The sequence below is a fragment of the Moschus berezovskii genome, chromosome X (assembly GCF_049115385.1).
Source record: "Moschus berezovskii isolate FMDL1 chromosome X, NW_MosBer_1.0, whole genome shotgun sequence".
NCBI classification, from domain to species: Eukaryota; Metazoa; Chordata; class Mammalia; order Artiodactyla; family Moschidae; genus Moschus; species Moschus berezovskii.
Genome location: NC_142488.1, coordinates 108,301,010 through 108,326,347, shown reverse-complemented (window position 1 = coordinate 108,326,347; position 25,338 = coordinate 108,301,010). Strand labels below are relative to the sequence as shown.

Genomic DNA, 25,338 nt, shown 5'->3' with positions numbered 1-25,338 from the left:
ACTCTTCTTTGCCTCCTTCTCACCTGCAATTTGAGAGTCAGAAATTATAAATTGGGGTATGAAACACTAGTTTAAAGGACAGTATGGAAGGAAGGAAAGGAAGGGAATGCTTCTCTTGCTTAATATCTTTCAGTTATATATGTCACAAACAGTTTGAGGCAGTACTTCATTACAGCTTCACAATTCATAGATTGCTTCATCAAGACACATACACACACAGTCTGAAAATGCTCCAATTAGCTTCTATTCAGAATTCCCACTTAGTTGACTGGGAAATGTGAGTGTTGTATGCCTACGGTCATACTGTTTAAATGATATGGTCTGCCTTGACCCTTTTTGAGTTCCACCCAAGAACACAAACTCTTTAAGCCAGAGACCATTATGTTCCTAAAAAGAAACACCTTACCCCAAAGTGGCAGACTCCTCAATGAATTATAATTTGCATATACTCTCTTAAGAAATAACCAGTCTGCCTTCCAGGAAGTCATTACCAGTTTTACCAAGAATACTTAATATTTTGGGTAAACAAATATAGTCGTGGTACATAAATACTTTATTCAAAAGACTCCTTCCTGCACAGTGGACAAAATCTTATGAAAGTATTTTTATAGAGCAATTTTTGTTACTCACATTAATAGAGTTATCTGTAGCTAGATCATGAAATTGCATTGTGATGTTGAATGCAACTGACCAATACAGTGATCTTAGTGAAAATAGTTTTCTAGGACTGTAGTCAAGTGGAGGTTCTGGATGGCATTTCGGGAGAAAACTCAGAAGCCACTTCTGCATTTCTCCTCTTAGAATGTGCTTGTGTATAGCTGTAGATAGATCGGTAGACAGGTGATGGATTGCAGATAGGTGAGGGGGCTGCGACAGTCAAGGTTTCTTCATCTTGTAATAACCTAAGAACTTAAGGTCAGGAATAATCGGTTATGTTTTTTTACGGTAAGCATTGTACAAGATGGATAACAAAGTCTTATAGCGAAGTTTCATTTAAAAAGCCTTAATGATGAGACTACCCTGGTAAGTCCAGTAGTTAAGACTTTGCTCCCAATACAAAGGGGATGGATTCTATCCCTGTTTGAGGAACTATGATCCCACATGCTGCAGGGCTCGACCAAAAAACAAACAAAAATGGGGACTCCCCTGGTGGTCCAGTGACTAGGACTGCATTCCCAATGCAGAGAACCCGGGTCCGATGCCTGGTCAGGGAACTAGATCCCTCCCACATGCCACAACCAAGACCTCGGGCAGCTAAATAAATAAATATCTTAAAAAGAAACAAGAACAAAACAAAAGAAAAACTTTAATGGCGAGGCAAATATGTACAAAATGGAAAATAATTCCAATATGAAAAATTGCACTAAAATTAGACTTTTTGCTTCTCCAAGCTTCATATCTGAGACAGGCTTGGGAGAACTATCCTTAGTATGATTCCCACTTAACTTTTGGGGTTAAGATTTTATCTTCTGATTTCTCTTTTTGTATTACTTTCTTTTCTCTTAAAAATATTGGCTGTCATTATAAAACATCAATTTGATGAAATCATATTAAACATATTTAAATGATTGCTTTGATATATTCATTGAAATAATTAGGGGTGCCTCTGCTGCTGCTGCTGCTGCTAAGTTGCTTTAGTCGTGTCCAACTCTGTGCGACCCCACAGATGGAAGCCCACCAGGCTCCCCCATTCCTGGGATTCTCCAAGCAAGAACACTGGAGTGGGCTGCCATTTCCTTCTCCAATGCATGAAAGGGAAAAGTGAAAGTGAAGTCGCTCAGTCGTGTCCGACTCTTAGCAACCCCACGGATTGCAGCCCACCAGGCTCCTCCATCCATGGGATTTTCCAGGCAAGAGTACTGGAGTGGGGTGCCATTGCCTTCTCCGAGGGGTGCCTCTAGGTCATTGCAAAATCAAGAATGAGATTTGTTACGTTTATTATAGTCTTTGAAGATAGAATCAGTGGGACTCATAGAGCTGCCAATTGTAATTCTTAAAACATGAGGTGCAATTGGCTATTACTTGTAAGTTGGAAAGTCTTACTCCTTGTTTTTATTATGATGTTTCCTTTTAAAAGAAAAATAAACATTCCCTTAAGACATGGTCATGAATTATTGACTTCACGAAGTTGAATATAACTAGGAAATTCAGAAAAGACAGAAACGGATTGGATTTTTACCACTTGATTAATGATTCCTCCTGTTCCCAGAGAGATTTGTCTCAGTGATTTCTAATTGGTTTTGAGCTTGTGGAATCTGCCTTTATAATAAACTCTAAAATTAGATAACTTGGATGTTTGAATATTTCATAAACTGAAATTTTAGGCAGGTAAAAGCCCAAGTCTTTAATAATACGGTTTTCCCTTGAAACACACTGCAGCACCATAGTCAAATTTCAAAGTTAGTGAGCTACAGATAATAGAAGTAAAATGTCATTTTACTTGGTTAATAAATCCTCTGGGAGCAAAAAGCTCCTTTATAGAAAGGTGGCCGGGGTGTCAGAGTTCCCATTCCAGTTTCTTCATTTAGGGATTGAAGAAGGAGAAGGCCTCAGGTAGAGCTCAACTTCTTCATAGCCCAGTTGGTGCTGGCTGTAGCGGGGTAGGGAGCATTCTTGCAGAGGGTTTTAACTCTTTCTTCTGGGCACCGGGAAGGAAACCATTGACTGACGGGAGTCTGTGCTGTTCACCCAAACTGCATGTCCATGTTGCTGTCTGCCTCCCGCCAATACCACTTGTGTACTCTCTCACCTTACATGGCTTCTTAAGGCAAAGGAGTTTTGACTGAGACTTAACTTTTTTAGGTAGTAGATACAGAATCAGCATTTAGAATTCATTTATTAAAAAATAGTGTGGTTGATTTACAATGGTATATTAGTTTCAAGTAGAACTTGTTCTTTTGCTTATTCTTTTTGTTTCTACTTCAGGTATCTATCTATCCATCTGTCTACCATCTAACTAACTACCCATTGGGACGTCCCTTGTGGCTCAGCTGGTAAAGAATCTGCCTGCAGTGTGGGAGTCCTGGGTTCGATCCCTGGGTTGGGAAGATCCCCTGGAGGAGGGAACAGCTACCCACTCCAGTATTCTGGCCTGGAGGATTCCATAGACTGTATAGTCCATGGGGTTGCAAAGAGTTGGACACGACTTAGCGACTTTCACTTTCTATCTATATCTTTCATCCAAATATGATGAGAAATTTATATAAACCAAACTCCCAAACAGTAGAATTTTCTAGTCTAGGTACATGAGACTTGATGTAGTTTAGTTGATATATGGATTTTAAAAGATGAAGGAAGACTAAAGTTTTGAAATATAGATAGAGGGAGCAAACATTAAATTGAAAGTGTTTCAAGGGCAGGATTGAGATATTCAATGCAAATGCTTTATGGTTTGGATAATTAACTTTCATCCAGTTAGAGTGGAATATCATTTGTCATCCCATTTGTTTAGCTCAATTCCCTCATCTGTGTCGTAGTGCTATTTCTGTGATGGCTATTGGATGGCTTTGGAATTCAGAATCTGTTCTTTTAGATGTTCATATCAGTAATGTCGAGTTCTCCCTAAATTTGATCTGAGTTATATCCTAGGATATGCTCCCTCCCAACCCCAGATGTGTTGGGAGAATGGCATGGAGAGGTTTTTAACATTGGTATGGTTATTATGGAAGTAGTGGTAAAAGTGGGTAATTTTAGCCTGAACTAATTCAGCCAACAAATTGGTTCCCTGTAACAGAACGATCCTCACGTCTATAAATTAAACATTGGAATGTCCATCTTGAGGCTTCATGGCCTATACTCTCTGCTCTTTGCTTTTTAGGCTTGGTGTGGTGGGAACAATGTGGGCTGTGGAATCAGATTCAAGTTCAAATCATAGTTACCAGATTCATCATGAGGCCTTAAACTCACTGAGCTTCAGTTTCCTGTCTTTAAAATGGGATTGTTACGAGGATTAAGCAGCACAGAGAACATGTCTGGCACACTGCCTAGTACAGAGCAGGTGCTGGGTAGACGATCTTATTCCTGTGTTAAAACTGACATCAGTTATTTATTAACGTGATTTTATTTTAAATGTGACATACATTTGCATATAAAGAAGCTTCTTTACTTTGGAAAATCACTTTAGAGTCTGATGCTATCACCTTGAACTTTTTCTCCTCTTTTGTGGGCTCTGGTATTGCTACAGCAGAAAAGAAAGCCTTGGAAAGTTTAACAGCTATTTTATATCATCTATGCTAAAGATTTCCATTAGCAGATTTATTGCAACCTGACAATAATGTACTTATGTCATTAAAAAATACAAATAACAAAAGCTTTCTCTTTCTTGGCTTCTTTGAGGCAGGCACCTTCTTAAGATGCATTCTCCATAGTTTCTGAAATAGTGATTAATTTACACTTTCTTAAGAGGAATTGCTATGATGTTTATAACTTCCTTGTGCAGTGGTACCATGAATGATAATTTTAGTTGGAACATATCTTGAAATATTTTAGGTTTTAAAGGTTTTTCTTTTAAAGAAAATACCAGGTTTATTATATATACATTAACTTACTTCATGAATTGGAAATTTTCTTTCTGATTTTTAAAAATACTTTTTTTCTTAATGTCATTAAGTTGAGTGTGTGTGTGTTTGCATGCATATGATTCAGGTTTTGATGGGGTGGTGAAGGAGAATGCTAAATTTTTGAGGTAGGAAGCTTATTAATATCTTTAGAATTCAATACAGAATGCATATTTTGAATCTATAGAAAAATCAATGGGAAATGACTAATACCGTCTTAAGTTTTTAATTTATTTCTCATGGGGGAAGGAAATACCTTGACGGATTTAGCACTCAAATTCAAATGAGTGTGAGAACAGGTGGCTGAATTTTTCCCCCACCTGCCAATGCAACTTTATCACAAGAAATGTTTCATTTAGCAAATGCTGCTGCTAGCAGACACTTCTCTGTTTCAGAGCAGAAAAACAAATGGCGGGGGAGTTCTTCTTTGAAGAAAGCCTTTTTCTTGATTTTCTTTTTAAATTGTGAGTGTGAGAAATATGTATTTTATTTTTCTGTGGGACGGGTGGTGGAAAGCGTGAGTCAGTACCTTGATTAACCAACCTGACTTGTTGTGTTGTTATACCATTCATGACTTTGATTTTTGTTTTGTTATTGTTGCTGTACTTGCACAGCAACCCAATGGCACTGACTTTCAATTATAATGATATTATTACTCTGGGAAATTGCAGTATTTGAATAATACTTTTGACACCAACTCAGAAACCCCTGTTCTTTTGTTACAGTGCTATTACATTGTTAGAATTACATACATTGTTAGGCTTAATCACTTTGTAATGTAATAGTCACAAGCAGTAAGAAGTGCTGTAAATCTGATTGGGAACTAAAGAGAGAAAAGCATTGATATACTTCTACCTTTCTAGTTTTTCTCTGATTCACCTATTTTTTCCCTCAGACATAAAAACAAGTAAAGGAACAACTTGACACCTGTTCTGATGGTCTTACATATATCCTATCAGCATGTTTTATTGAAATTGATGAGTGTTCTAAGACTGTTTGAGGTTTTGGAGCCAAATGATGCAATTATGAGATACTCTTCCTGTCCCCATATGACATACCAACAAACCTGACTGCTATTGTGAATTCTGAGTACACTGTTCTTCACAGAACATCTACCAGACTATTAGCTCTACAGAGCTATTCATTGTCGAAAGCATATTTGAGCCAGATTGACTGACCACTCTTGCTCTAGCCCAGCTACTAGTAATACACAGACCTTCACTGACATGGTGTTGAGTGTAAAAAGAAAGAATTTGTACATTTGATGATTTTTAAATTTTCGTTAAAAAAATCCATTGACTAAACAGAGCAGATGGCAAGGGCTTAATACGTGTTTGCACTAGCAATTTTGAGAATATATCTTCTCTACTCTTTAAGTGTACAGGTTTGCTTTAATTTGCATATTCTGTAATACTAATGAGGTTGGAGTTGAGCATTTTCTATCTGTTAATTATTTGTACTTATATATTTATGAATTGTGTCCTTATATCATTTACACCTGTTTTCCTTGGGGTAATTTTTTAAAATATGGATGGCTTTGAGACAGCATTACAATGTTAGTATCACCCTGCCAACGTGTGACAATTGCTTAGATTGTCTACTTCCTTTGTCTTCAAATAACAGTGCAAAAAATGCCATAGTCTGTGTATGTTTGGTTTGACCACCTTTGTAATGCTTTTAATAAGATGATCAAACAGTGCTTTTTTCTCTACCTAATGCTCTTCAAAAAAATAATTGTTCCCTTTGAGCCAGTACATTTGACTGATTCAAGCACACTTTGTGGAAGATTGATTTTGTGCTCTGCGGTTGGTCACTGTTTAGGAAATAAGATGTGTCCAGTGGTGGTGGGGTGGATGGGAAAGGTGTGGTAGTAATGTATAGACGTTATAAGAAAAAGATTGAATTTTTCAAAAGAAAATTGATGAACACAATCTTACCCATGAATAGTTGAACAGTTTTGATGAAGTGGGACTATTTGGACTGAGTTAGCTTAATTCTAAATTGGCATGTAAAAGTGAATCCAAATACCAATTGTTTTCTTTCTCCCCAAGTAACAGTTGTTTTAAGCAGAGTTAGGAATGATTCTTATATGAGTTTGCAAAGAACAAAAGCCTATGTGCATGATAAGTCGCTTCAGTTGTGTCCGACTCTTTGCAACCCTATGGACTATAGCCCTCAAGGCTCCTCTATCCATGGGAAGAGGCAAGAATACTGAAATGGGTTGCTACACCCTCCTCCAGGGGATCTTCTGGACCCAGGGATCAAACCAGCGTCTCTTATGTTTCCTTATGTCTCCTGCATTGGCAGGAAGGTTCTTTACCACTAGCACCATCTAGGAAGCATAATTGTCTACATATCTCCCATAAACAGTTGATTTTTCAGATTGATAGACTGGAGGAGAGCAGAGATATTCTATTATTAGGTAGCCTTAGAAGAGACAGTGGTAATTAATAATTCTACTGTGTTTCTGACTGCTAGCATTACCTCAGGGAGTTAACTCTCAGACTGAGAAGTTATTTAGAACATGATATTTCTTTAGAAAAATTGTCCTGAGGAGGTTATGTCTTTCTATCAGGGTTTCTCAACCTTGGCATTCTTGAAATTTTTGCCTGAGTACAACTTTGATGTGGAGACTTTTCTTGTGTGATGTAGGCTGTTTCATAGTGTCCCACTAGATGAGAGGAGCAATCCCTGCCTCCACCTAGCGACCATTTAAAATGTGCCCAGACACGGCCAAGCATGGGCGTGGGGTGATGGGAGGCAAAAATCCCCTTGATTCCCCTCCCTCCACTGAGGGCCACTAGTCCTTGTATCTCTTCTAACCAATATAACTTGAAAAAATAAGATGAAAAAATGTTATTTGTCCTTGGAATTACTCAGATAATCATTCCTTTAAGGATAGTTTGATGTAATTGTGGCTTGGGGTTTGCAGAGAGGTTTTACCTCCTTGCAATGTTGAAGAACATTGCGCTTCACATCCAGTCAATAAACTTAATGCGAAAGAGACAGAAGAGAGTATTGAATCTGCTGAGGTTGACATGACATGTGGTGTTAATGATGCAGAAATAATAGGGAGTGTTGTGAATGTTAAAATGTCAAAAGATGTTGATAAAAAGTCATGAAGAAGATGATTTTAGTAAAGCCTTCTTTAGCTTTTGAAGTAATTAGTTAGAAAGCCACACATATTATCTTGCCAAGAAAGGGCTGTATTTTCATATTCTGCCTTTCAATTTTAGGAGCAAGAGACCACTGACATGAAGCAAGTGGTTGTCTGCAGTTTATTCAAAAAAAGCAATTTCCAGGATATGTCACAGGGGCAGTGCGGTTTCAGCTTTACTCCTATCCTGTTTACATCTGTGGTTCTATGAAATGATAATTGATGGTCCTTTAAAGCATTGCATGATAAATAAGTGTCTCTGGACTGACCCACAGAAATGATGATTTATTAAACCTCTCATGTGCCAGGTTCTGTATCAGGAATACAGAAACTAATGAAACATTCTGCTTGAATGTCCCATTAAAATAATCCTGGATGAATGGAATTTTTCTCGTTAGGGATATTGGTTACCATCAATCTATTTGCCACTTTTCCATTTGATTCTGTAATTATAAATGTCTGTCTGCAGAAACTGGTTAAAAGTATCTGTGAGTATGTGTAGGCTATATATCATGTATATAATTTAATTCTTTTAAAAAGCTATTTCCGAAACTAGTGGGAAGCTATATTCATTTTTTATGCTTATTAAAATATTGTTCAAATTTTCCTCTTCTTTATTAAATATCCATGAGAGTTGAATAAAACATGGTTATGTATTATTAATTCATTTTTTGGTTATACTATGGCTCTAATATAGTTAAGAAGAAATGACATCACCCTGAAGGCCAGGATTTTTGCTAATTATTGAAGGATTTAAAGCCATTTGGTTAGTGTTGGAATTCAGAAAGCACAAACTTTATTAAAAGTATAGGCTTAAAACTTTTTTTCCTGTTAAAACTGATCAACGTAGACTATAGGTATGGTAGGGGGAAAGGTGAAATCTTTATAGTATTGGATAGACCTGAGTTAGAGAAACCAATGCTTCAACCTTGAGAAAGTTAGAAATAGGAAAAAGACAGAATTCTGGCAATTGAAAATCCATTCTTCCTTCTTCCCTTCCTAATGTCCATTTTAGCAGTCTGTATCATGAATGCACAACCCTGTTCAAAGTCACAGGCTCCCCACTCTTAGGCAGGTGATTCAGAAACAATTAAAGCAATGCATACGTAAGGAAACAAAAGTTGCTTAGTCTAAGGAATAATGAAAGGTTGTACATGATGGTCAATTTTTAGTGTACCCTGAGGCCTTATAACTATTGTTTTGCCATTTTCTCTGTGAAACTAACTGACCTGTTGACTACAGGTCAATGCTTTTTATGGCCCCTGAAAAATTGCCAATGTGATGTATACATTTATTGTTTTTATTATTTGTTTGTTCAGAAAGATGGAAAACCACAAAACTGAAGGAAAGTGAAAGTTGCTCAGTCAGGTCCGACTCTTTGCAACCCCATGGACTATACAGTCCATGGAATTCTCCAGGCCAGAATATTGGAGCGGGTAGCCTTTCCCTTCTCCAGGGGATCTTCCAAACCCAGGGATCAAACCCAGGTCTCCTGCATAGGAGGTGTATTCTTTACCAATTGAGCTATCAGGGAAACCCACACTGAAGGTATTTAGCTAAATAATCCCAAGTGATTATTTGGTGAGAGATACTCCAAGAAAAAGAAATTATTTCATGGGTAAAAATTTGGCTGTGCCCTGCAGCTTGTGGGATCTTATTTCCCAATCAGGGATCGAACCTGGGCTCTCAGCTGTAAAAGCACAGTCTTAACCACTGGGCCACCAGGGAATTCCCTCATGTGTAAAACTGTTTGTTCAGTTGTGGTTGATTAGAACTACAGTAACACGAGAGGAAGTAATATATAGTATATCACAGTTAATCTTTGTTTTTTATTTATGGGATCTTTGAAATTTGGAAACAGACTATATTTAGATTCAGATCCTGGCCCAGTCACTTTACTAATTTTGTGACCTTAGGTAAGTAATTTTTAACCCTTCTGTAGCTCATTTTCCCTCCCCTTAATAAAAAGGAGATGATAGTAATGTTATTGCAGTGGATTGCTTTGAGGATTATATGAGATCATGTGTGTAAATTTCTTGACAAGTATCTGATATACAGTGACTGTTCGATAAATGACAGATATTATTTTATTTCTAAAAGTAGATATTCCAAATTAATTTTAACTGCAAATAATACAATTTGATGGTATTGCTACCTAAACAAAGCAATCCCAGAGCAATTACTGTGGCACTGAAAAAACAAACCCTTTGTAATTATAGTTTTGAGTCAGCTGTTAGGTTGATTTCTCAGTTTTCATTTATCTCTTCTGATCTCAGAAGGCTTTTTACAAATATATATCTATTTCTTCTGTGATATAGAATGATATGAGCCTAAAATACAATGCAACAGCGTTCATGTGTGTTCCATAGTCCGATGATTGGCACATAATCAGATGAGTGAGTGTTTCTTTAAATCATCTCATTATTGTGAATTATATGACATGTTTTCATTTGGTTTTCCTTCTGATTTAAAAACTTTTCAGATCTCTAGTGGAAGAGGAAGACCAGCACATGAAATTGTCCCTTGGAAGCAGCGAAATGGGCCTCTCCTCCCATTTGCAGTCTTCCAAGGCGGGAACCACACGCATCTTTACCAGCAATACCCACAGTTCTGTGGTGTTACAGGTAAGTTCACTGTCCCTTTTACATTGCTTACATAGCTTCGAAAACCACCCAGGGCTTTTATGGTGTGGGATGTCACTAGTGGGAGACATTGTGCCTGTGTGTGGACAAGGGGTTTATGGGAGTCCCGTATACTTTTGCTATGACCTTAAAAGTGCTCTTATATTTTTTAATTTGTAAAAGTTATTTTATTTTATTTATTGGCTGTGCTGGGATATGGCATGTGGGATCTTAGTTCCCTGACCAGGGATCAAACCCACACCACTCCCACATTGGAAGCGTGGAATTTTGACCGCTGGACCACCAGGGAAGTCTAAAACTGCTCTTAAAAAATAAAGTTTACTAATTAAAAAAAAAGTAAACAAACAGAGGAGAAACCTTGAGGGGGATATTGCATGCCTTCCTGATGTTAAAAGATATTCTGAATCCATTGTTTATTTCGTTTGTGTAAGGGAGATTTTGCTCTCATTCTTCTTTCTTACAGAATGTTGTATCTGGCAACATTGGCTTTTCATTTTGTCTTAGGAAGGGTAAATATCATAAAGTCCCCACATTAAATTTTCTAGTTCCTCACTCACAACCTATTTTCCCATCACCTTTATCATAGTTCTCGAGATTGTGTTTATTTGGTGTCTCAGCTCACATTCGGAGAAGGCAATGGCAAGCCACTCCAGTACTATTGCCTGGAAAATCCCATGGATGGAGGAGCCTGGTAGGCTGTAGTCCATGGGGTCGCTAAGGGTCGGACACGACTGAGCGACTTCACTTTCACTTTTTACTTTCACACATTGGAGAAGGAAATGGCAACCCACTCCAGTGTTCTTGCCTGGGGAATCCCAGGGACGGGGGAGCCTGGTGGGCTTCCGTCTATGGGGTCACACAGAGTCGGACACGACTGAAGTGACTTAGCAGCAGCAGCAGCAGCTCACATTGACAATTGTGGATATGGGAGAAGGGTTGAGGGCTTCTGGAAGCAAACACACTGATACATGCAAGAAGTAATAACTGACATCAAAGGAAAGAACAGAGAAACAATAGAAAGCCAGAAGAACACCAAAAATTGCAATATGGAGCTGTTTAACATAGGGGTAAGCATCCAAGTACTTCTGAGTACTGTGGACACTCCCTGACCTCTGTGGATATTGCTGACTTAGAGAATATAATATAATGCTTGATGTCCATAAATTTCTTTTAGATATAGTTAAATTATATCAATCTTCTCAGCTTACTAAGGTAAGGAAAATAAATCCTTCTGAATATATTTGTAGAAGAAATCTCCCCAGATGAATTTCGTGCATGTCGTTGGGCAAGAACCATTATGGTCAAACAGTATATAGTATAGTATATAGCTTAATGAGAGAAAGAGGCTTGTACTTGCTATGTGGCCAATTAACTTCTCTGGGATTCATTTTTCTTATCTCTAAAATATGACTCTTGGGAAGCAGATTTCTAAATTTTCTTCAAGTTCCCATCTGCGATTCGTTGAAATCTCATTTTCCCCATGTTTCAGTTTCTAATGGGAGCTGGATTTTATGGTTCCTCATTCATCAACAGAAATGAGAGGGCCAGGAAGGAAAAAAGCTTCCCATCTCCCAGAATCTTAGGTTCTACGTAAATGGTTTAACTGTTGGTTTTACAAGACTATGGGAGGAGGAGAATGAGGGGTCAAACAGGAAAAACATGAAAGGAAGAGGTTTTTTGTTACATTAAAGTACTTTCTCTAAAGAAAAAGAGACTCACCCCCTCCACTATACTTCTGCCCTGTCCATGACCATAGTCATGGATTAAAGCCCATTTTTGTGGTCCTGCTAATTTTTAAAATTTACTTTAAAACAAATAATGAAAGCCACTCTAGTATAGTCAAAAAGATTTAGAGCAGTAGTCCTCAGATCTTATTCCATATCAGAATCACAAGGAGGAGGGCTTGTTAAACTGAGTATTGTGCCCCACCCGAGAGTTTTTGAAAACTCTCGAGGTGGGACCCAAAAATGTGCATTTCTAACAAGACCTAGGTGATGCTTTAAGAAGAGAATGCTGAAACATTAGAATTGTAAGAATGCTGACACTTGGCTGTGTCACGTTTTAGCTGTGCCTTTGTTGGTCTAGGCTGGTGATAGGAATGGAAATGTAAAAGCAACCCGAGAGTTTGTTCTTTCTTCAACTGATTTTTTCATGTTATATTTTCTGTGGTAGTGTAGTGGTACTATTCCATATTGCTATTGAAAAACATTGTACGTTCTCTTTAAAAGTCTATTAAAAATTGTGTTCTCACTAACTGAGATTTTTAAGTCCAAGTACTAGTAGGGACTGGTTGTTGTTGTTGTTGTTGTTGTTGTTGTTGTTTTGGTATCTAATCTTAGGTGTGTGGTTGTCAAGGGAACAAGCTAGAGAAGTGTTTAATGGGTAAATGTTATCATTGTTTTAAAATTAGTAATCACACAAGCTTCAGCTTCAAAAGGCATTGAAAGTAGCTGTCAGGGGAATAGATCCGTGTGGAGAAACTATTTAAAGAAGTCTCACTCTGAAGGATACCCCAGTGCACAACTGTAGTGGCAAGGACATGAGTTTAGGCTAAAAGTAGAATCTGAGTTTTACCACTTACAGCTAGTTATGCGACTTTGGGAAAGTCTCTGTCCTCTCTGGGCCAATTTCCTTATCTGTAATGCGGGTAGGAGATGTGAAGATTAAATGCAACAATTTATGGAATGGTAAGGTGCACAATAAATATCTATTTATTCCCCTTCCGTTTGAACCAAACAGGGAAGGTATCAGAGGCATTGATCAGAAGTGATGGGTATACCAAATAAGGTGCCCATCTGGTTGGCTTGATCTGCTCTAGCAGATTATTTGTCTCCAGTAAATAAGCTCCAGGAGACAAGGCTGTTGAAGTGCCTGGAAATAATTTTGACACCTAATATACTTGGATTCCTAGAATCTTGAATAAATCCCAGGAGAATTCATGGTTCTCATTCGCGTTAGCAGTGCAAAATACTTGCACTCAAGTAAGAACCAGAGTTTGCTTAAGTAATAATTGATGAAATCAAGGATTATTTCACTTCCCTCACTCCTTTACTACTGCTACAATTGTGGTGATTTCTCATGGAATATTTGCATCCTTTGGCTTCATGCTATTATCTCAGGTTGTTAACATCTTTTAAACCCCATCCTATGGTGATTCATCAAATCATACCCTTCCTAACACCTTCACTTTTAAAACTAACAACTTTAGGGAGATATCATTCACCTATCATAAAATTCATCCCTTTCAAGTGTACGATTCAATTGGGTTTTAGCATATTTGCAAGGTTTGGCAAATATCACCACAGTCCATTGTAGAACATTATTATCGGTATTATCACCTTGTATCCATTAGCTGTCATTCCCCATCTACTCATAATCTCTTTCTTAACTGGTGACAATCATTAGTCTACTATCTATGTAGTTTTGCCTATTCAGAATATTTCACGTAAATGGAATTATACACTATGTAGTCTTTTGTGACTGGTTTCTTTTACTTAGCATGGTGTTTTCAAGGTTCCCCCACACTGTAGCATGCATCAGTACTTCTTTCCTTTTTACAACTAAATAATATTCCATTCCATGAATATACCACTTTTATAAAAATTCACTCATCCATTTATGGACATTTGGGTTGTTTCCACTTTGGGGCTATTATGAATAATTATGCTATGAACATTCATGTACGAGTGTCTGCATGAACATGTTTTCATTTATCTTTTGTATATACCTTGAGAGTCCCTTGGACTGCAAGGAGATCCAACCAGTCCATTCTAAAGGAGATCAATCCTGGGTGTTCATTGGAAGGACTGATGGTAAAGCTGAAACTCCAATACTTTGGCCACCTCATGCGATGAGTTGACTCACTGGAAAAGACTCTGATGCTGGGAAAGATTGGGGGCGAGAGGAGAAGGGGACGACAGAGAATGAGATGGCTAGATGGCATCACCGACTCAATGGATATGAGTTTGAGTGAACTCCGGGAATTGGTGATGGACAGGGAGGCCTGGCGTGCTGTGATTCATGGGGTCGCAAAGTTGGACACGACTGAGCGACTGAACTGAACTGAACTGAACTGAAGAGTGGAATTGCTGGGTGATATATCATTCTATGATTAATCTTTTGAACAACTGCCAGAGTGTTTTCCCTAGTGGCTGTATTTTAAATTCCTTTTGGCATAGTATGAGGATACCAATTTTCTCATGTTTTTGCCAACATGTGTTAGCTGTCTCTTTGATTATAGCCATATTAGAAGGCGTGAAGTGGTATCTTATGGTTTTGATTTGTATTTTCCTGAGTGCTAATGATATTGAACATCTTTTCACTTTTGCACTGGCCATTTGTTTATCACCTATGGAGAACTGTCTCTTCAGGTCAGTTCTCCATTTGTTCGTTGAGTTATTTATCTTTTTATTATTCAGTGGTAGGAGTTCTCTATATATTCTAGATTCAAATCTCCTAGCAGATATATGATTTGCAAGTATTTTCTCCCAGCACCTTCAGTTTTGTGGTTCCTTGTTGGTCTTCCATAACTACTCTGCCAATCTTCAGTTCTTTATCCATTCGACTAAGTAATCTTTGCTACTGCTTTACCTTAGTAGAGTTAATGGGACAGATAGACAAGGCAAATTTCTGGAAGACTTATGATTCTTCATTGTTCTCTAAATGTACGTTATTCTTTCACACTTAAGTGTCTTTGCACTCATCCCTTCTCCCTGGAATGCCTTAAGTGCTTAACATTTTTTGGTCTGGTAAACCCTTATTTTCATAATAACCCATCTTAAATGGTAAATTGTAAAACTGGAATTCCAGTTTTGGGCTGAACTCACATTCTGCCCACTACAGTTATACAGTGGGTAATCCTGTAGAGTGAACCATCTGAAAACAGTTTCTCCCCATGGATCTGTTCTTTTGACAGCTAATTTCAATGCCGTTTAAAGCTGGAATTTGTGTAACCTAGGCAGAGTTAGTAGCTCCTTCTTTTACCCTCTTAGCCCATCAGTATCACCTACCAGTGAGATCCACAAGATCTGGAATCAGTTTGTTTTTTCTGTCTGTCTATGATCTAGTACAGGGCACAGGGTAAATGCTTAATAAATGTCAATAAATTATAAGTATTGTTATTTATTATTAATATTATTATCATCATTGGAAGAGAATACATATAAAGGCCCTAGCCCAGTACCTGACACAGAGGAAGTACTCAATGCTTTTTATTGCTCTTATTGATATTGCTATGGAATAAATGAATTTGGATAACACTTATAAATCACTTTCATATATACCTGCCTCATTAATACTTGAAGCAATTTTGTCAGGTAGAAAAGGCAAGAATTATTTATCCCTATTTTATAGATTGGGAAACTGAAGCTCAGGGAGGTTAGAAAGCTTGCCCAAATTCACTTATCCACTAAGAGACAAAAGCTAGGACTTGAACACAGGCTTTCTAATTGTAAACTTGTATTTTTTCTAATCTTAGTCTAAGCTCTGTTCTGTTTTTAAATATAATGTCTTTAAATATTGTTTTCACTGAATATAAGTATAAAAACATGTATTACAGGTTAAAAGATAATTTGACATGAATGATACTGTAAAGATTTTGCTCTTAGTAGAAATCACAGAATTACACAGAGTATCTTCATGCCTGCCTGCCCTTCTTCCTCTCTGTCAAACTAGGGATGGGGGTTGGGACCAGAGAGAAAAAAGTCAATATCATTTTGGAAACACCCCTGTTAGGACAAGTGTCCATAACTAAAGTACCATGTTTCAGCTAGTGTAGTGGCTACTGCTGCTGCTGCTGCTAAGTCACTTCAGTTGTGTCCGACTCTGTGTGACCCCATAGACGGAAGCCCACCAGGCGCCCCCGTCCCTGGGATTCTCCAGGCAAGAACACTGGAGTGGGTTGCCATTTCCTTCTCCAATGTGTGAAAGTGAAAAGTGAAAGTGAAGTCGCTCAGTCGTGTCCGACCCTTAGCGACCCCACGGACTGCAGCCTACCAGGCTCCTCCATCCATGGGATTTTCTAGGCAAGAGTACTGGAGTGGCTTGCCATTGCCTTCGCCGAGTGTAGTGGCAGTGTATACTAATTGTAGAATAGTTATCTAGGTGGAAACAAATCATTTCTTGATTATTGACTATGCTTATTCAAGCCCATCAAGCTTGAAAATGCCTCTGTCCTCCAGATGTCTATGCTGCTAATTAATATTTTCTCATAATAAGATTGGTGCCTATCAGATTGCTGTCCTCCATTTTATCTATTTATTTTCTCATCCAACTTTAGTTGTAAAGTCACTGAAAGATTTGATTGTATCATCTCAAGTTATTATCTATGTAATAGAATGCTGAAGAAATGGGTTTTCTCAAGAACTTAAATTAACTTGTGTTTTCCAGTGGGCTAACCTCATGAAATACTTACCCTAAAGTAAAAGTTTGGGTTGCTGGTCATGTCATGTTAATGAACTGTACCTTATTTAAAAGTTTTATGATCATAAGATAATCTTTAAAATATATTATTAACATAAGATAGACATAATGATTTTAGAATAAGTTATATTTTATAAAAGAAGCACTTAAATAATTCAGATTGTTGAAATTTTTATTAAAATGATGCTGTATATTTTTTATTTAAGTGTCCTGAATGTCGCCTAGAATATAGAAAAATGAGTTATATAGTTTTTCTTAGGGATAGTTTTTCAGGTACTCAGGTTAGGGTACAATAGGTTATCTTGATACTTCCAATTAAGTGTGTATCTTTAGTCCATAAGTTGGATGAGAGTCTACCACCTTTCTTACCTTGAGTTTTCAAATGAGTTTCTTTGTTGTTTGTTATTTAGCATGTTTTAAGAGCTTAGCAGCAGCAGCAGCAGCAAGAGCTGAAACTGCAATACTTTGGCCACCTCATGCGACAAGTTGACTCACTGGAAAAGACTCTGATGCTGGGAAAGGTTGGGGGCGGGAGGAGAAGGGGACGACAGAGGATGAGATGGCTGGATGGCATCACCAACTCTGTGGACATGAGTTTGAGTGAACTCCGGGAGTTGGTGATGGACAGGGAGGCCTGGCGTGCTGTGATGCATGGGTCGCAAAGAGTCGGACACGACTGAGCGACTGAACTTAACTGAACTGAAGTGATAGAGAGGACTAGCACATAACAACTGAGAATTAAATATGCTCAAGTACATAATTTCAATTTCTGATTGTTTGTTGCTAGTATATAAAAATACTGTTTGTTACTGATTATTCATCTTCTATCTTGAGACCTTGAAAAACTGACTTAATAGTTCTAGAAGCTTTTTCTGTGGATTCTGTAGGATTGTCTACATAGATAACCATTTTGCTGTAAATATAGTTTTTTTGTTCCTTTCCATTCTAATGCCTCTTATTTATTTAACTTGCCTTATTGTACTGGGTGGAAACTCCAGAAAAATGTTGAATAGAAGTGGTTAGAGTGTATGTTCTTGCTTTGTCCTAATAGTAGGGAGGCATGCAGTCATTCTTTCACCATTAAGTGTTATGTTAGGTATAGGTTTGAGGAAGTTTCTTTCTATTCTTAGTCTGCTGAGAGTTTTGTTTTTTTTTTTCAAATCATAAATCGATATTGGATTTTGTCAAATGCTTTTTCCCCCTACTGAGATGATCTTATCATTTTTCTTTTTTAGTCTACTAATAATATGAATTAAATTAATTGATTTTTGCATGCTAAAGCAACCATGCCTTATAGGAATAAACCCCACTTGGTCATAATGTATTATCCTTTTTATATATTATTAAATTTGATTTGCCAGAATTTTAGGAATTTTTGCATCTGTGGTCATGAGAAATTTTGGCAGTGGTTTTCTTTGATTATCTTTGGTTTTGGTAAGATGATGCTGGCCTTGTAGAATGAATTAGGACATGTTCCTTCTTAATTTTCTGGATCTGTTTTTTGTAAAATTGGTGTTATTTCTTCCTTAAATGTAAAGTATAATTTACCAGTGAAAATTCAATTTTATAGTATATATATATATATATATATATATATACACACATATATATATGTACATATATATATATATGGCTACTCAGTTTATCTGAGTACTTAGAGAAATAATGAAAAATAAGGCTGAACAGTTGATTTGGGGCCAGATTAATCTTTAAAGTCTTATATAATGATATAATGCAGTGATAGAAAGCCATTAGCAGTTTTTAAACTCCAAGCAGTGTTATATATGAGAACAAAGTTTAATTAATCTGTTCCTTTTCTGTCCTCTGAATGAACTGAGTAATGTCTCATAAAAACATGACTGTGGTGTTGCTTTGATCAAATATATTGCATTTACTTAAAGAGTGGAGTAAACGTATTCCTCATCCTTCTCTTCTTTTAGTTCCTTAATCTTTGTTCATAAAACATATTTAATGTTAATCATTTTTATTGCTCTTCTCAGGATGCATTTCCTTTTTATTCCCCTTCCTTTTCCAAATTATACTGAGCAAAGCTAGGTAGACTATGCTAGTAAGTTATTTCCAATGCAGAATTTAGTGTAGAGATTTGGTTATCAGATTATTTTTTTTTAATACCTGAGAGTATCAATCTAGCTTTTTCCCATAGTAGCATTATATTTAATTTGAAAGCTGTTGACATTCAAGCAACTTTTGGTATATATTATTTGTAGCTCATCAGGTTTCTATAGTATAGCTGTATAATGTCAGCACATACTCTCCTCTGTTTTAATGTGACCATTTACAAATTTATCAAACTCATTTAAAAATTTCAGTCCTTTAGGGTATGTACCTCCCTCTGTTTGAAGTTTTGATACATTAGGTAAATTTACTACAGAGAAGAAAAGAACCCTTTTTAATATATATTCATTGTATTTATATATTTATATTCTGATTTTTTGAATTTCTTTTTCACTTGGACTATAATTGCTTTACAATGTTGTGTTAGTTTCTACTGTACAACGAAGTGAATCAGTTATATGTATACAGATATCCTCCCACCTTGAGCCTCCTTCTGATCATCCCACGCTCTGAGTCATCACAGAGCCCAAAGTTGAGCTCCCTGTGCTATATAGTAGCTTCCCACTAGCTAGCTGTTTTACACATGGTAGTGCATATGTGTCAGTGCGACTATCTCAGTTCATCCCACCCTTTCCCCTCTACCCACACCGTGTCCACGAGTCCAGGAAAAAACCTTTTTTTTTTTTTTTAAAGAACCTTTTTTTAATGCTTATTTTTTCCCCAAAAGAATGTGAAGAAGAGATTTTTAAAAAGAAGATATGAGGATGTTTATAGAAGAGGGAAAGGGGAATAAATAGAGAACAAGCCACAATGCCCTCATAAATAGAGCCCAAGGCCCAGAAAAAATAGGAAAATAGAGAACTAAAAGATTAAGCTAGAAAGAAGTTGAGTTTAAAGCAGTAGAAATAGTTTAAAGACACTCTGAAAGACTAATTGGAAATTTTGAGCAATTTTGTATAAAACAGACCTGTATCTGTGTATCATGGACAACTAGCATGTGGAAATAGGCAAAAATGTTTATAGAATTATGGCTAAAGGAATAAGTACAGATTTGATAGGAGAAAATTATTTTATAATAAAAGGACAGATTTTAAGTATGCAAGGTATCTTCATGAATCTATATGAGTGAAAGTAAAAGTAGATATATAGAAGGCAGATGAGAATTGTGAGAGAATGATCCCCCCCTTCTTTGAAGTGTACATTCTTCACAAGATTAGAGTATAAAAGTTGTTTAGAGAAATGACTGTGTACTTCTATACAAAAACGTATGTTTTACAGGAACTTTAGTCTTTTTCCCTTTAGATGAAGCTGGGATAATACAGATAACAACATGCAAACAAGGTATTTAAATCTGTATGAAAACAATCCGAATTGACAGATCTTATTTGGATGAGGATAGCAATAATCAGAAATAAAGTTAGCAAATATGGAATTGGATAGGGGGACTGTTTGTGCATCTGAAAATAAAGGTTATGAGATATATAGAATGGGAAACTACATGCAGTGAAAACAAATGCAAAAACCTCTCAAAAGCAATTTGCCAAAGGTAGATAAGTTAAGAATAGAAAATACTCAGATTGTGATAAAAGTGGTCTAGGAGCCTCAGCTTTCTTTCTTTGGGGCTGCCAGATTATACTAAGAATAGTTAGAGGATCTTTTTTAAGAGTGCAAAGGGAAGCAAAATGATCACATTTGTGAAGAGGGTAAAAGCTCCTGGGGTCTTAGCTGAACTGTCCAGATTTTTAGGATTGAGTGCAAATCTCAGCAAGCAGTTTTAATGGAATATGGACCAAATGAGAAATGACGCAGGTAATGGTAAAGGAAACATTCAGTTCAGTTCAGTTCAGTCGCTCAGTCGTGTCCGACTCTTTGCGACCCCATGAATCACAGCACGCCAGGCCTCCCTGTCCATCACCAACTCCCGGAGTTCACTCAAACTCATGTCCATCGAGTCAGTGATGCCATCCTGCCATCTCATTCTCTGTCGTCCCCGTCTCCTCCCACCCCCAATCAATCCTAGCATCAGAGTCTTTTCTAGTGAGTCAACTCGTCGCATGAGGTGGCCAAAGTATTGGAGCCTCAGCCTCAGCATCAGTCCTTCCAATGAACACCCAGGATTGATCTCCTTTAGAATGGACTGGTTGGATCTCCTTGCGGTCCAAGGGACTCTCAAGAGTCTTCTCCAGCACCACAGTACAAAAGCATCAATTCTTCGGCGATCAGCTTTCTTCACAGTCCAACTCTCACATCCGCACATGACTATGGGAAAAACCATAGCCTTGACTAGACGGACCTTTGTTGGCAAAGTAATATCTCTGCTTTTTATTTTATTTTTTTTAATATGCTATCTAGGTTGGTCATAACTTTCCTTCCAAGGAGTAAGCGTCTTTTAATTTCCTGGCTGCAGTCAGCATCTGCAGTGATTTTGGAGCCCAAAAAAATAAAGTCTGACACTGTTTCCCCATCTATTTCCCATGAAGTGATGGGACCAGATGCCATGATCTTCGTTTTCTGAATGTTGAGCTTCAAGCCAACCTTTTCACTCACCTCTTTCACTTTCATCAAGAGGCTTTTGAGTTCCTTTTCACTTTCTGCCATAAGGGTGGTGTCATCTGCATATCTGAGGTTATTGATAGTTCTCCCGGCAATCTTGATTCCAGCTTGTGCTTCTTCCAGCCCATCGTTCCTCATGATGTACTCTGCATATAAGTTAAATTAGCCATGCCTCTTTTCAAAGGGGAAAAAAAAGAACAATAAATAGCAGGAAAGGGACTTTCCTGGTGATCCAATAGCAAAGACTCTGAGCTCCCAATACAGGGGACTTGGGTTCGATCCTAGGTTGGGGAACTAAGATCCCACATGGCACAATGAAGAGTTCCCATGCCCCAACAAAGACTAAAGATCCTGTATGCTGCAACAAAGACCTGGCACAGTCAAATAAATAAATATATTTTTTATAATAGTAGGAAAAAAGCCTACTGACATTACTCAATTCCCAGTATAAAATATTTGCTGGAATATTTTAAAGGCAGGAGGGCCAGCAAATGAGCCCAGAAGGTTTTTGGATTTTGAGGTGGGGAAGAAAATAACTGATTAGATACAATCATTGCTTTTGACTGAATAAGCCATGATTGCCTTTTAAAGATATTATCTACATACATCTTAGAGAAGAAAATTCAAAAGTTATTTCCTGAATAAATATAAAGGTGACATGCTGTACATAGTCTCATCTAATGGACATGTTGACATCTCTCTTTTTTGACATTGCCCAAGGTATGGTAAATCTCCCAAGATAAAACCATATGCTTTAACTTGCCAGTAGTTATTAAAACTTTAAAAGTATATATTCTTCAAACCAGCAGTTCCATTTCTAAAAATATCTCCCACAGATCTACTCATAAGTAAGTATAGGTACAAGGAAGTTTATTGCAGTATTGCTTGTAATAGCTAAAGTTGAGAGACATTTGAGTCTCTCAAGTGAGAAATGGATGAGTAATTGTGGTTGGCCCCACACCCCATGAAATTCTGTGCATCCACTAAAAAGAATAAAGTAGATTTGTGTGTACTGAGACAGAGCTGTCCATGTTGTATGCTCAGGTGAATTTTTTAAATGCGTGACATTACATATAGTATCCTGCTCTTAAAAATCCTGTACGTATACAAGCAGAAGGTAGATTATGTCTACGTGTAGAAAGAGACCTGGAAGTACATATGCTAAACTGTTACCAGTAGTTACTCTTAGTAAGTAGAAGAGGTGGACTTTTAGTTTTCAGTTTATGTCCTTCTGTGTTTTTATCACAAGCATATATTTAAATTTTTGAAATCTGAAATTTATCTGAAGGAGAAAAAAGCCAAGCCCTTGGAAGCCAAACTTTTCAGCCTAAACCCTGATTCAGTTCCTCTTCTCTCATCTTAACCTTTATAGTTTACCGCAAGTGAGTTCTATAGGTACAATTCATTTTATTATTGAGAGTAGGTTCACAAATAAAGTTCTTGGTTTCTAGTTAGCTTGTTACAAAATTCAGGTTCTACATGTTGATTTTTTTTTTAATGCCAAGTGATGCCGTCTGGGTAAAGTCTGGCTTGTTTGTTCAAGCATTCACTGAACATTTGTGAAGTGCCCACGGTGTGCCAAGCACTGGGGAATTCAGACATCTTAGTCTTCTGCCTGGTGGTTCACTCCTCTTCAGCTGCAGCCCCAGTGGTTGCGTTCAGGACTTTCCAGTGCTCATACGCTCATTTATGTTTAAAAGGCGATCCACTGCAACTTAATTGCAGTTTACACACTATATGTGAATTTTCAAAGAGCCACTTTTTACCTTCTGCATGTAAATACTTCCCTAAAATAGACATCTCTTTTTAACCTCTACTTTTCTAAATAACAGGGATGGGAGATGATTTAGCAGTGGAAAATACTGAGGGGGCATTTGGGGAGAATATTTGCACTTACAATGGAAAAGAGGTATTTGTGAAAGAGTTGATATTTGTGAGCAAAAACATATGTCAATCACTGTTGGAGAGCGAAAAATATGATACATAATACTGTTCCAAAGTATATGTATAATGTATAAATATTTTTAGAATTAAAATATTTATATCTCTCTCCAGAGAGAAAGTGGCTGGATCATATTAGCTCTTTGAAGTAAGTTCTAGTTCTGTAGATTCAAGCATTTTCTTTAGAAAGTCATTTAAAAATGATGATGAGATGTTTAGACTAAGATTTATATTATACATATGTGCAGGATCAATATTTCTGAAACTGCATTCTTAAGTATGTCATGCCTTCTGCTTCTTAAATCCATGAAACACAACTTTAAATAAAAGTTTTATGTGGGGTCATTAAAATATGAAGGGGATAGAATAATCCTGCTGTTAGTTTTTGTTATATTATTTGAAAGTAATTTGTATAAGTATCTTCATGTTTTTTTATGAGAGTACATTTCCATTTTTGAAACTACAGACTCCATCTTGAAAAATCTTCATTTTGAGCTTCATTGTTAAATTGTATATTATCTTCTTTTTATGCATTTCACCAGCCTATTATAATCTTACAGTGTTTCATTCTTCCCAGAGTAGACCAAGGGAACAGCTGCCTGCTTATCATTGGTTGGCCTCTTCAAGGGAGTGGGTGGTGGAGCTAATCAACAGGCATTCTTATCAGCAGAGCCCTGTCCCTCCTCTGAACTGTGGGTGTCAGCTTATTAATTCTCCACTAAACTTTAAGCATTTGGGGACAATTATGTCTCATATTGGAGCTCCCTGGGCACTTTTTTCTAGAGATAATTAAATTTAAAACTTGAAAGATAATTGATCAGGCAGGAGCAAGTATATAAAATACTAGTATCAAATACTGAATATAAGGATGTCTAACACAGTTCCTTGTTTTGTAAGAGGTGGAACAATCTAGTTGGCAGAAAGCAACTCCTATTTTGCAGTTAGCACAGATGCTCTGGACCTTTCTTTCTCAAACAACAAAAATAAGCAAGCAAGTGAAAACCAAGAATAAAATAACTATATATTATGGAAAGGAATGGCAGTGTAACACCCTAATTCTGCACATGGGAAAATGAAAGTGTACATGGTAGTTTTTTTCAGAATAATAAAAGCCAATGGTTGAAGTGAACATATATGCTCTTTTCCTTATTTGTTCTTTATTGCCACATATCAAGTAAGCTGTTCATTTTTTTTCTTCTGGCTTTATGTTCCAGATATGTTCCGCAGACATTAATATGTCAAGAGAATTTTAGCGCACAGAAACTTGTGTTCCCATTTTACCTTGATGAGTGGCTCATCTCATGTTCTTCTTTTAGGGATTTGACCAGCTCCGACTTGAAGGATTGCTCTGTGACGTGACCCTGATGCCAGGGGACACAGATGATGCCTTCCCTGTGCACAGAGTCATGATGGCCTCTGCTAGTGATTACTTCAAGGCTATGTTCACAGGTAGCTTGCCTTCTAAACTCTGCCTCCATATTAAAACAATAAGAAAAATATGTGTTTAAATCTTTTCGTTGCTAGAGGAAGATTCAGTGCTTTTGTTCCATGTCTTTACAAGAAGAGTTTAAAAGGAATAGACACCCAGTATGTGTGTTTGTGAGTGGTGCTTTTTTAACTTGGAAAATGGATATACCTTTTTTATACCTCTGTCTACCTTTATTTCATAGCTTTGCTTTTCCAGACACATATCTGAATGGGCCATCAGAGAATAATACAATGTCACTGGTGCAATCTCTAATCCATCAAAAGATGTGAAGTGCCAGGAGAACATTTTAGAGGCACTTGCATCGTATACCACCTCCATTAGTATAGAGATATTCCTTTCTAAGTACTCTCTTTTAACTGTAAAATATGCAGAAGCTTGACTTGGATACAAATGCTTACACAGAATAAAATTTTCCCTGATTTTATTGCATCTAATTAGCAGGAGAAGTGAGTTTGACCTTAATTAAATTATCCACCTTCATTTAATTGAGTGTCTTTTTATTTA

The 25,338-nt window shown here is 37.1% G+C and overlaps 1 protein-coding gene across 5 annotated transcripts in view; it reads left to right on the top strand.

Annotated features, from left to right (window-relative positions):
• KLHL13 (kelch like family member 13) overlaps window positions 1–25,338 on the top strand; it is a 203,215-nt gene that overhangs the window by 154,755 nt on the left and 23,122 nt on the right. For all 5 annotated transcript variants that reach the window (XM_055393967.2, XM_055393965.2, XM_055393962.2 and 2 more), the window contains 2 exons: window positions 10,196–10,337; window positions 24,662–24,794. In XM_055393967.2, the coding sequence (XP_055249942.1) occupies window positions 10,196–10,337; window positions 24,662–24,794 (275 nt within the window). The remainder of the gene's footprint in view (window positions 1–10,195; window positions 10,338–24,661; window positions 24,795–25,338) is intronic.